This window comes from Lissotriton helveticus, chromosome 3_1 (genome assembly GCF_964261635.1).
Source record: "Lissotriton helveticus chromosome 3_1, aLisHel1.1, whole genome shotgun sequence".
Lineage (NCBI taxonomy): Eukaryota > Metazoa > Chordata > Amphibia > Caudata > Salamandridae > Lissotriton > Lissotriton helveticus.
The window spans coordinates 916,427,414-916,440,448 of record NC_136061.1 but is presented as its reverse complement, the minus strand read 5'-3'; the positions used below and the strand labels follow the sequence as shown (position 1 = coordinate 916,440,448).

The window sequence follows — 13,035 nt, the reverse complement described above, 5'->3', positions numbered from 1 at the left end:
GTACAAAAGGGGGTGGTGATGGATGGTGCATCTGAACTAATCAAACACTCACACCAAGTCAAAAGATCTGGGTTTAATCCATCACCGTTCTTTAGCCCACTCTGCCACCCCAGTTCAGACATGGCCATATGCAAATCAGTCTGACCCTGTGCCTCATGGGAACAGTCCAGCCCGAACTGCCAAGCCATGCCTTCCCTGGACCAGAAACAAGCTTCCTACGACCGGTTTCTGGCATTTCAGCCGTCTTCAGCCAGGCTTGCTTGAATCCAGTGGCAAAGTGAGCAAGGGACTCGCGTCTGAGCATACCCTGCCAACTTATGGCGAACAAAGCTGTACAAAAGGGGGTGGTGATGGACGGAGCATCTGAACCAATCACTCACACCCAGTCAAAAGATCTGGGTTTAATCCATCACCGTTCTTTAGCCCACTCTGCCACCCAAGTTCAGACATGGCCATATGCAAATCAGTCTGACCCTGTGCCTCATGGGAACAGTCCAGCCCGAACTGCCAAGCCATGCCTTCCCTGGACCGGAAACCGGTCCTAGGAAGCTTGTTTCCGCTCCAGGGAAGGCATGGCTTGGCAGTTCGGGTTGGACTGTTCCCATGAGGCACAGGGTAAGACTGATTTGCATATGGCCATGTCTGAACTGGGGTGGCAGAGTGGGTTAAAGAACGGTGATGGATTAAACCCAGATCTGTTGACTGGGTGTGAGTGTTTGATTGGTTCAGATGCTCCGTCCATCACCACCCGCTTTTGTACCCCTCATGCAAACGAGGCATGTACCTAGCACCATCGAGGATGGGCTGACCATTCTGCCCCTCAGTGGGCTGTAGGCTAGGGGGCTGAGAAGGATCGGCTGTCATGGCCCAACTATGCCCCAGTGTCTCCATAGTGCAGAATATTCATTTTTATTACATGTTTGAATGTACAGTGGGTTTCATGTTCTGGTGGGAGAGGAAAACATTGGAAATAAAGGAATGTTTTACAATAATCATGTGTTGATTTTTGCATTTGAAAGGCAAATGATCATAACCAATATGTTAAAGTCCGAAATATTAATGGAATATGTGGTTGCAAAACATGTGATTTACAAAATCACAGGTTTCTTGGCTGTGAAGTCCACAGTTGCAATGTATCAAAGGCACACTGCGATTCACAAGAATCTTGGTGCGTTGCAATGTATGCTGTGTGGTACATTACTAAATATTGAGGAAAGAGAGTATGGAATAGGCGCCCTCTTTAATGATTCACAATTAAATGTAAACAATGGTTTGCGACTGCAAATATGGTTGCAAATCATTTATTAATAGTAGGACGTGATACCAATTAGTGTATGTGGCTGCCGTCATTGAGAGATCACACAGCAGTCCAGTGGCCTTTGCTGCCATTTGTTATCATGCCATTTAACAACCAGTGGTTGCAATACAAAAAAAATACCAAAAATCTACTATCCCAGTATTTTTCTCCTTTTTGGTTGGGATTCACAAACAGAATTCTGCCTCAATAAAAAGAATGGATCAGAACTCAGTAAATCTTACTGAAAGTCCATTTTGATTTGTGATGGATCATTACAAACCATCAACTGTACAAAAATACTGATAATGTTTCACCTCATTGCTTTATATGTCAGGCCCAACATCTTTTTAAAAAAAAAATTCTGGATATTTGTTGGTAAGTAAAAAATCTGAACGAGACAAAACTGGTCTTGCCAACCTAGAGGAATCAACAGCAACGCCCTTTCAAGCCTCACACATGCAAACTTGTGGGGCATCACTTTCATCTTTGATTGACAGGACCAAATACACAGAGACTAGCAATCATCTCTGTATCTGCATCATAAAAACAGAATCAAATATTGTGATGTGAATGAAACATATTTTATTTCACAATCAGGCACCATTGTATTTCCTTTCTACAGGTAACAAACACAAAAAAAGAAACAAGCTTCAAGTGGTTCTTCAACTCAAAGCCCAACACAGACGCTCAGTACGATGCCCAGACTGGAATAGGAACTCTGCTCATTAAAAAGGTAAAAATAAACTCTACCAATCACTCTGGTAATCTTAAAAGCAAACAGTGATATCCAGTGTTGGTCAAGGAGAGTGGATCCATGCCAGATTTACAGAATAACTACATACTGCGTAGCCGTTAAATCATTTTAGAACATTGGAATGGTAAGCACTCCATTGAAAACAATGGCGTTCTTCTGGCTTCTTATGGCCAGTAGAAGCATGGAACATCAACATTCAAAGGTTTAACAATGGCCTCATGGAGTCCGAGGAGATTTCAACCCCCTCGGGCTTCGTGAGGCCTTTGTTTTACAATTTAGAACATCCTGCCCTCTAGGGGCGGAATGTTCCAATAGCCTTAGAGCCCTTCGTAGCGGGCTCTACTGGCCATTAAAGGTCTGCTTCCTTGTTAAAGACTCTCTTCGAATGCTGGAGTGAGCCTTTTATGGCCGGTAGAGCCCACTACGCCAGGCTCTAAGGCTATGATACATAACTATTTCTTTTGTGGATACTCTCAAAAACTGACATGGGTTTGGCCCTTTTGGATCAGCATTGTACACTGCTAATATAGAATGATCTTTCTAGTATCATTAAGGTAACTCCAACATCAAGCTTAATGTAGATACAGGTTTAAGACTATTACTTAAGTCATAGTGCTGCAAATGTAAGCAGTTACTGATTAGTTACGATGACTATATTGAGGAGCAAAAATCTCTATATGGGCAGAGTGTTACACCTTTTTTAACAAGAACCAATGATTGGCCGGATAGAGAATCAGATCATCCTTCAAATGCTTTGTTAAGATATTTATGTAGGTATTTACAATGACTGTTTATTTCTTACTGGATGTTGTTTAGTTATTCTGCCACACGTTTGCTCCAGTTATGATATTCATGGAACTGTACACTTCTTGATGAGGAAGTTACTGATCTGCCTTTGTGAGACCAAAATAGTTAAATGTAATGTCTATCCAGAGATGTTGTGATTGGGAGGTGCCATGGCCTACTTCCCAATGTGGGATAGGGGATCATGAAGGGCCTTTGCCAGTTATTCTGCAGGCAAGCCTGATGATCCCACAATGTTTGCCATGCAATGTGAGGATAATGCCTTTTTAACTTACACATACATGTTTTGCATTACATGGGTGAGATAGGACCAACACCGTGGACAAACACAAAGGATTCCATAGCCACATGAAAGGCATTAAGATTTAGCTACTGATACTCACCCCTTAGCACTGGAACCCAATGTTTCTCCCATAAAAGTCTCTGGGACAATATCTTATATGAAATTGTCTCTTAGCTCACATTAAAGTCTAAGGGCATGGCAGTCTTGAGGCCGAAATATGCTTGACGGGGCCACTGCAGCTCCATGAAGCATATTAAGAGTTTCCCCACTGCTACACTTTTCATGCCCGTGTGACTGCCATGAAAAGTGTGGTGGTGAGGAATTAAAGGGGACCCACAAGGGCCCCCTTGTGCCTCTGCGCCTTGGGGTGCATGCAGGGGAGCACGTGTTGTGTCCCCCTGTGTACATGCACCTCAGTACCTGCACGGCATGGACTGCAGCAGTCCATGCCGTGTATGTACTGATTTTGAAGTCCCCATTGCGGTGCCTATTTCATAGGCTTTGCTGTGGGAACCCCAAAGAACCACCCATCAGAGAGGAGGAGACTCCTAATCTTGTGGGCAGTTCAACCACAGGTTTGGCGGTGTGGGAGCAGAGTGTCAGGTATAGAAAGTCTCTACTTCCCTTTTTGTGGATGTATGATATGACAACGCGGGCTTTTACCCCGCGCTGCAATTACGACGCTGCTTTCAGAAAGCAAGTCGTTACAATGACTTGCGCTGTAGGCGCTGGATAGTGGAATAGTTTAATTTTCTATTCCAACTCCAGCCCACATTACAGTAGGGAAGGTGTCGGAATAGAAAATTAAACTATTCCTTTTTCCAACAGCGCCCTCTAGCGCAAGTCGTTGTAACGACTTGCGTTGTAAAAGCAGCGTCGTAATGGCAGCGCGGGGTAATGCCCGCGTTGTCATGGCTGCTCACCCCTTTTTGTATTTTGGGGTATGCAACGTTTACAACGAAATTTTTACAACGCAGGTATTACCACGCATACCATTACAACGCATTGCGCTGGGGGGCGCTCTAGGGTAAGTAATAAGTTTAATTTTCTATCCAACACCTTCCCTAGTGTCCACGGGGACTGGAGTTGGAATAGAAAATTATACTTACCACTATCCAGCACCTCTAAGCGCTATGCGTTGTAACGGTATTCGTTGTAAATACCGCGTTGTAAAGGTATGCGTGGTAAAAATATGCATTGTAACGTCATACATCCGTATTTTGGCCTTGATATTCTAGCCACACAATGTCATGCCATTGAGATTCCCATCGCGATATTGCGGGGGTGCACCCTTTTTATCATTATTAAATAATTTGGCCCACTAGCTGAAGGAATGGTGGACCAAAATAAAATCTTCTGATTTACAGTGAGAAAACAATTGGCCTTCCCATTGCTCTGCTGTCTGCTTACACTCCCATACTATGATAGAGAGTTGCCTTCTCAACTACCAATTGAGCAACCTCCATATACAGCGAAAGTAACCATTAAGCTCTGCCACACTTTAGAATCTATTAGCTGGTGATGGTGTGTAAGATGTTATGAAGTGTTGTGAAGTGTGAGATTTTCAGACGAAGGTCCACACTGAGCTACAATCCCAGAATTGTGTTGTTCGCTATCACCATACCACATATGTGCAGAGTTGGAATATCCTTCCTTACCAAAGGTCTGTATATCAGCAGAAACCATCCACGAAAGCTTCAACACCAAATCAGGATTTTCCCTAAAATACACACTTCAACAAGAAGGAGTAATTATCCATATAAAAAAGTGATCAACAAACTGAAGCAATCTGGGTTAAATTAGGATAGCAAGCTAGTAGACTCAAGAGTCTAGCGAAAGAGAAGACCGAGACATCAGAACACAATAGCCTTCTTGATTTGAGGCCACAATATGCATGGCGGGCCGCTGTAATATTTAAAAGGATTAGCCCTGTTTGTGCACCAGTGGAAAGGTGCTGAACAACATGCCTAAGACCAGTTTCAAAACCAACTCTTGCAAGTATTCTCAAACAAGACTCTGGGTGGACACTATATGTTGCCGATGTGTTCAAAGCTATTTCATGTGGAAATGTGCTTACTATACGTGATCATGCACAACCATACCGATTATTTTCGACTTTCACACATAAATTGAGAAATATGGAAGTGGTCCCCTGGCCAGACCTGCTGACTATAGATCTGGGGAACCAGGTTTGACTCCAAGCATTGTTTCATCATCTGATTTAATGTTATCTGATGCTGATGTAAAGTGCTGTATATAGTCCAGACAAAACGCACCATTCACCAGTGGGCCTCATTTCATTGTTTTTTTTTTTTCAGTTTAATAAAGTTTTTTATTAAGCATAAGAAAAATGATACATCATAATATCACAACATAAGATAACACAAAGTCAATAGGAGATAATCATGAAAGACACTTTTTGAGAATAGAAAAAGAAAAACGGTAAAGTAAAATCATGTAATTGAAGAAAAATCTTATAGAGAGGAAAAAAGAAAAAGAATGAAAGAGAAAAAGAGAGGAGAAAAAGAGAAAGGAGGGAAGGGGGGTTAAGGGGGGGGAGAAGAGGATAAGAAGGTAGAGAAAGGTAGCCAAGTAAGATCAGACTTAATTTTTAAGGTGACAGATGAAGAAGAAGCAATAGCAATTCTATGCTCATCACACACAAAATTCCACCAAGTCTGCACAGCCAATTTAGAGTTATCCTTCCAGCAAGACAGGATTACTTTGTATGCAGTTGCAATGAATAGATCAAACAATTTTGCATCATAAGAGTGGAGGTCCAAAACATCAGATATAGAACCTAGAAAAATATGCAACGATGAAAATGGTTCAGAAAAGTGAAAAATACGCATACAGTATTTCCAAACTGATTTCCAAAAGGTGAGAACTCGTGGGCATTCAAATAAGAGGTGTTTGAGTGTGCCTGTGTGAGATGAACAGGACCAACAAAGGGGAGAGGAGGAAGGGGAGAATTTGGTAATGCGTACTGGGGTAAACAGAACTCTGTGGTAAATGAAAAAAAGTGATTGAGTAATACGGGCCGAAACCGAAGTCTTAAACAGTTTGGACCATAGTCTATTCCAAGTATCAATAGATAACGATAAAGAGAAATCAGTTTCCCAAGCAACTTCATGAACAGCTTTAGGTCTAGGACCAACATTCTCTACTAACATTTTATATATCAACGCAGCTTTGGGAATTTGTTGAGTAAACAACGGGTAAAGAGGGGTGGAAGGAGTAAGGGAAGGAAGGGTATCAAACGAAGGGAGGGTAGATAGGTGAGACACAATGGCATTCGTAATAATATCATATTCATTACGATGTTGTACAGATAAATCAAACTTAGTTAGCATTTCATCAAATGAAATAACAGATGAATCTGAAAAGAATTGATAGACAAACATAATATCCTTTTCTTTCCAATATTTGAAGTAGAAAGATTTACCCTTGTATTTAAGATATTTGTTGTACCAAATACTGGAGGAAAGAAAAATCTGTAAGGGCGATAAGTCTTTTGAAAAAATATTGTGTAGCAGTGTATGGGAATATTTCAACACAGGGTAATGCGTCAAAAATGAACAGTTGGACATAAAAAGTGATTGTTGAAAAGTGAAATCCTTTAACAAAGATCTCTCAACTGCAATCCATCTGGGTAATGGGGTATCAGTAAAATCAAACGCCAATGAAAAGGCTTGCTTTAGTAAAAAGGCCGTATGGTATGATTGGAAGTCAGGGAAGCGAACTCCCCCTTCAGATTTAGGGCGTATAAGTTTTTGTAGGGAAATGCGGGGTCGTTTATTGTTCCACAAAAATTTAGAGCAGATGGAGTTTAGCTTATTAAAATACATCTTAGGGATCTGTACAGGGAGCATGGAAACAGTGTATAAAATATGTGGGGAAATCATCATTTTGATGGAGTCTAAGCGACCCCACCATGAAAGGAAAAGAGGAGACCACGTCTGAAGGAGTGATTGAATTTTTTGAGTAAGGGAGGTAAAGGTCATTTTGAGTGTGTCACGCAGGGTGGAGGAGAACCAAATTCCCAGGTATTTGATCTTGGAAGGACACCATGCAAAATCCGTGGAAGCAAACATATATTGGTAACAGGATGAGTTAAGGGGTAGGACTTCCGTTTTGGAGAGATTAAGTTTATAACCAGAAACAGAAGAATATACGCGGACTTCTTCTAAAAATGGAGGAAGGGAGGAGACAGGGTTAGCCATGTAGACCAGAACATCATCGGCGTAGGCCGAGAGTTTAGTCTCAGTCGAGGAATGTGTGAATCCCTGAATGAGGGGATTAGAGCGGATTTTAATAAGGAAGGGCTCTAGGCAAAGAATAAAAAGTAAAGGGGAGAGAGGACAGCCTTGTCTCGTTCCTCTGGATAAAGGGAAAAACTTAGAGAATTGATTATTAACAAAAACACTGGCGCGGGGAGATGAGTAAAGGAGTCTAACCAGGGAAATGAAATGAGGACCAAACCCAAACCAATGCAATGCCTTAAACATGAATTTCCAATTAATTCGATCAAACGCTTTCTCAGCGTCAAGAGAAAGGGCAGCTAAAGGGGCCTTAAAACGGTTGCTGTGGGAGATAATATTTGTAAAAACACGGGCATTGTCAGCAGCAAGTCTCCCTTTTACAAAGCCAACTTGATCGGTCGTGATTAACAGAGGAATAAGGGATTCTAGTCGGGCAGCTAGGATTTTGGCAAAAATTTTACAGTCGTAATTAATAAGGGAAATGGGGCGATAATTTTTGCAAAGGGAATGGTCCTTGTCCGGTTTGGGAATGATGATTATAAGGGCATCCAAAAATGTACCTGACGCTTTGGCATTTGCAATAAAGGAGTTAAAAAGTTGTAAAAGGTGAGGAACAAAGATAGAATGCAAGTTGGCATAAAATTCGATAGGGAGACCATCTGGGCCAGGGGCTTTCGCTTTCTTAAGGGAGGTAATAGCCTTAAGTATTTCCTGAGGGGTAATGTCAGCTTCTAATTGCTGAAATTCAGTAGGAAGTGCTGGAGGAGGGGGAAGGCCTTCAAAGAAACGAGAGAGATCTTCATCACCAGGCAGTGTATCATCTGTATATAAGAGTTTATAATAATCATGAAAGACCTGTGCAATATCCTCATCAGAGGAGACCTTTGTATTAGTGTTTTCATTAAGAATAGAGCCAATCGATTTGCGTTCAGATTTGATTTTAAGGTAATTTGCTAACATTTTCCCCGCTTTATTTTGACCCCCATGAAATTTGGATTTGATCTTTAAAAGGGTGTTGCAAGCTTCAACTGTGGCAATTTGATTAAGTTCAGATTTGGCTTTAATAAGGAAACGGAGAGTGTCAGGATTCTTGGAAGAGAAGTAAGAATGTTCTAGGGTCTTAATGTTGGCGAGTTGGGCATTGTATTTGGCCCTGTTAAGTTTCTTCTTCCTAGATACATAAGAAATTGTAAACCCTCGCAGTGCGGCTTTAAAAGCATCCCAATTGTTTGAAACTGATGTGTCTTGGGGTAAGTTGAGGGAGAAATACTCAGAAATAAAACACTTAACTTTAGACATGAAATCCGAATCAGAGAGAAGGAAAGTGTTAAATTTCCAGCGAGTAAAAGGGGAGGAAGTGTGGGACAGGTCAAAAGTGGCATACACAGGTGCATGGTCCGAAAGAAAAATAGAACCAATTTCAGACGTCTGAATAGCAGGGAGAAGAGATTTACTAACCAGAATATAGTCAATTCTGGACCTGGTATGATGTACATTAGAGTAGAATGTATATTCGAGTGAATCAAGATTACATGTTTTCCACACGTCAAAAAGGGGACGGGAGGCAATTGCAGATTGGAAAGCTTTATGAGTCTTATCCGGCTGGAATTTGGATGAGGATAGCCTATCTGAGAATGGATCCAACCATTGGTTAAGGTCACCAGCTATGACAACATTAGGGCAGTCAATAGATGAAATGAGGATTTTAATATCATTCCAGAATTTAGGGTCAGGACGGACTGGACCATAGATATTGAGTAGCACCATAGTTTTGCTTTGTATAGACACTTTTGACATAACCCAGCGACCTTCAGCATCCGATTGAGAGGATAAAATTTGAACATCGAGACCTTTACGGAATAAAATAGCAACCCCCCCTTTCTTATCAATTGCCGGAGAGTACACCACTTGACCCACCCAAGCCCTCTTGAGTTTCAGCGATTCGACATCTGAACAATGCGTTTCTTGGAGAAAAGCAATCTGAGCATTCAATTTGGATAAGTGGGACAATACCTTTTGACGCTTAACTGGGTTGCCAAGACCACGAACATTCCACGTCACGAAGTTACACATGATGGGAGGTAAGGGAGGAGGGTAACAGTTGGGTCCAGAACACTGCAGGTAAGGAACTAAAGGGAGAAACAAGGAAGACAAACATGTTAAGAGTACAAAACGGATAAATATAGGAGAACAAAATATGAAGGAACGTCACAATCCATATAGCGAGGCATAAATAACCATGAGGAACCCTAGAGACTACGAAAAGAAAGACAAGAAGGGATACAAAGAAGATACCGGAACATGAATGAGCAAAGAATATGCAACAATGGCCTGTGAAAAAGAGAAGAAAGAGAGAGGAGAAAAAAAGAAGGAAACAGCTAAGAAACAAGACAAGGCAAAGATGCCAGTCCTGAAAAGAAAGAGAAGAGCTAAATAGTAGAGGCATGGAGACGCCAGCGCGGGCGCCAATCCAACAGAGCAAGGAAAACGCGGGAATATAAGCAGGATATATTCAAGAAGAAATAAAGTTATAGCCAGACATGACAAGAAAGAAACCGGGACAAGGCCACAACAGTTGTCAAGACAATAGAAAAATGATTGCAGATATTAGAAGAAAGTTAGTTTCAGTCATTGGTGTCCATCGTGGGTGAAACGACGGTGAGAAGATATTCTCGAAGCTTCTGCGGATCCTCAAAGGTACGTGAACGACCATGGTGGGTGATTTTGCAGAGACAAGGATGAAGGATTCCATATTGGATGTTGAGTTCCCTCATGCGTGGACGTAGATTAAGGAATTCCTTGCGACGAGCATTCGTAGCATTCGATAAGTCCTGGGATATGTAGATGTTGTTACCAGACCATATGAGGCGACGTTTTGCTCTTGCAGCTTTAAGAACAGTCATCAATTCAGTGAATTCCAGAAAAAGCAAGATGATACCTCTAGGTTTGGCTGGGTTGGATTGCGGTCGACCCAGACGGTGCGCACGCTGAATATTTAGTGGGACAGATTCTGGTGGGAGGCCCAAAAGCTCGTAAAGGAGTTTGCGGACGAAGGTCACCATATCGCCCTCCCCTAGGGACTCCGGAACACCATAAATACGGAGGTTGTTTCGCCTGTTACGGTTTTCAAGGTCCTCAGTGTGAAGTTTCAGCTGCTGTATCTCCCTTTCAAGAACAGGAATTTTTGTAGATACATCCTGGACATCACTAATACGTTGTTCTAGTTGCGAGACTTTGTTTTCCATGACTACCCATCTGTCTTCAATCTGCTTGAGCTTCTCATTAGTTGCCACCATGAACGGTTGTAAGCCACGGACCTCTTCTAAGATGGAGTCTAGCACCGGGTTTTGAGAGGTGCGAATTGGGGACGGAGGGTCATTCTTGAGGCGTTTTGGGGTTGTTCCGGTGACAGACGCTCTCGGGTGTCCCACGGTCTGAGACATGATGCCAACAGAGGAGCAGACCAGGAAGACCACAAGAAGAGAAGCCAAACCAAATAATAAAAATTATGAGACCCTCAAAGTAATGAATAGAGAATACTTGGTGGAAGAAGACCTGGACTGGGTGATATGCAGCACTGGAGAAGCAGTAATTCCAACCAATAGGACAGGCGTCTAGAGGCAGCAAGAGTCAGAGAATCACAGCCAAGGAACCAACCAAGGATATAACGAGGAAGAAAGCAGCAGAGCGTCCATAGGGGTTGGAAACCATGTAGTTATACGTTGAGCAACGAGGGGTTAATGGCGACAGAAATGCAGGAATAAATCAGGTGCACAGGTATCACCTCAAAATGGCCGCCTGTATGCAGTACTAGTAGCAAGAGAAGAGCTGAGAGGAACTTTGGCGCCAAGATTCATGAAAATGTAGAGGAAGCATTCTGCACAGTATTCATGACATACCTTGTCCAACTGTGACTTGTGGCGGCAGCATATGGACAGGAGCGATGTTAAATCCGCCAGAAAACGGGACGCGAGCGCGGCGGCACAAAATGGCGGCCGCCCGCGTCCCTGTACTGAGAATAGAAGCTGCCGAGAAAAAGACGTTAAAGCAGCACTTTGAAGTGCCGCCGCCGCTCACAAAGTACGGGGACCATGTTCCGCCGTACGAAATTAACTGTCCCCGGTGTCCGCATGAGGGGAGAATGCAGGAAAGGCAGAATAGGTCCCGCGTCGTCACGGAGCTCAGCCGGACAGCGCCATTCCACGTCGGCGCGTAAGCCACGCCCTCTCATTTCATTGTTTTAACAAAGAAATGGATATCAGGGCTTACCCCATTCTCTGCTGCAAAAAGGGTTATTCGAATTTGCTAATATCACTAGTATCAACAGCAATATTATTGAACAGCTTTGTGATTTTTGTGAACGGCCTGCACCCTAAAGGCCAGCACCCCACTCTGAAAAGTGTATCAACTCCAGACTCACGTGCATTTCAGCATCTTCCACGTTTATAGGCAGGACAATATATTGGCCATAGTTTGATATCAAAGGGCTTGCTTGGTCGAGATTGTGACGTTTACCAACAATTACTGTTATTAAATGTAAGATGTTCCCCGCCTCATGTTAATTAAAGCTAGATTGGTTGCGATTGATTGTCATTCTTAAAATGGAGTTGTTGTTCTAATCGTTTGAAAAGCACTGATGTAGGGTATTTGAGTGTTGCAAAAAAATAAACATTTTGCTGGCTTTCATTTCCAGTCATACATTGAATTTAAATGTTCTAGCATATTTGCACTTTTCAGTGGTACTAAAATTACTTAAATGATATACTTGTTTTGCTTTTATTATTTCATATAGTTCGGGCCTGAACATAAGGGGATATTCAAAGCCACTGTTTCAGACAACCGGGGAGAAGATGTCAGCGAACTTGATCTCACCAAAGATGGTAGGATTGCATACATGGCGTAATATTAGCATACAGAGTGGATGCGTGGACTAATATAAAAAATTATGGGGTCTGCCATCTGTATGTGTTGATCTCCACAATCTAAAATCTGTTGGATGCCACGTGATCTCAAGATCTACTTGGGGTTGTGGGCTGAGGGATTTTTCGGAGTTTATCACATTTTCCTGTTGTTTCCCCGTATGACACTGCAAGGAAAAACGTTAAACTCTAGTCAGATAATTAAAATGTGTTGCCTCCTTGTTAGATGACTTTCATCCAGCTTAGGCTAGTAGGTGCAGGATGCTAGATCGTAGAGCAAAAGATATGTTTATATACCTTTATGGTCTGCCTCAGGTGCATTCGGCCAAGTTTGCATCTATGGTATCAAGCATGAAGAATTAAATGTTACCCTTACATCCACGGATATTTAACAAAACTCCATGAGCCTAAGTGGTGTGAGGTGTTTTACTTTGTAGCAATTTTTGACATTCTGCACTTGTTCCAGCCTGGTTTAAATCACAGAATTTTGGAATACAACCTTGTATGATTGCTATATATGATGTGGAATTTTCTTCAGTTTGCCTGGAGATATAACCAGGTGGAGTGGAGGACGAGAGCTGAGTGTGGGCTTCAGATTTTGTAAAATTAAATAGCATATCCATGGGCCTCACAGATTTGAGGAAAAAGGATGATATTCTGATAAGGTCCTGCTGCTCATTCTATGATACTAGTATGAACAGTTGCACACATGGATT

At 42.2% G+C, this 13,035-nt stretch overlaps 1 protein-coding gene across 1 annotated transcript in view; it reads left to right on the top strand.

Annotated features, from left to right (window-relative positions):
• MYOM3 (myomesin 3) overlaps positions 1-13,035 on the top strand; it is a 451,709-nt gene that overhangs the window by 398,231 nt on the left and 40,443 nt on the right. The window contains exons 29-30 of the mRNA XM_078681253.1: positions 1,920-2,030; positions 12,193-12,280. Coding sequence (XP_078537379.1) covers positions 1,920-2,030; positions 12,193-12,280 — 199 coding nt within the window. The remainder of the gene's footprint in view (positions 1-1,919; positions 2,031-12,192; positions 12,281-13,035) is intronic.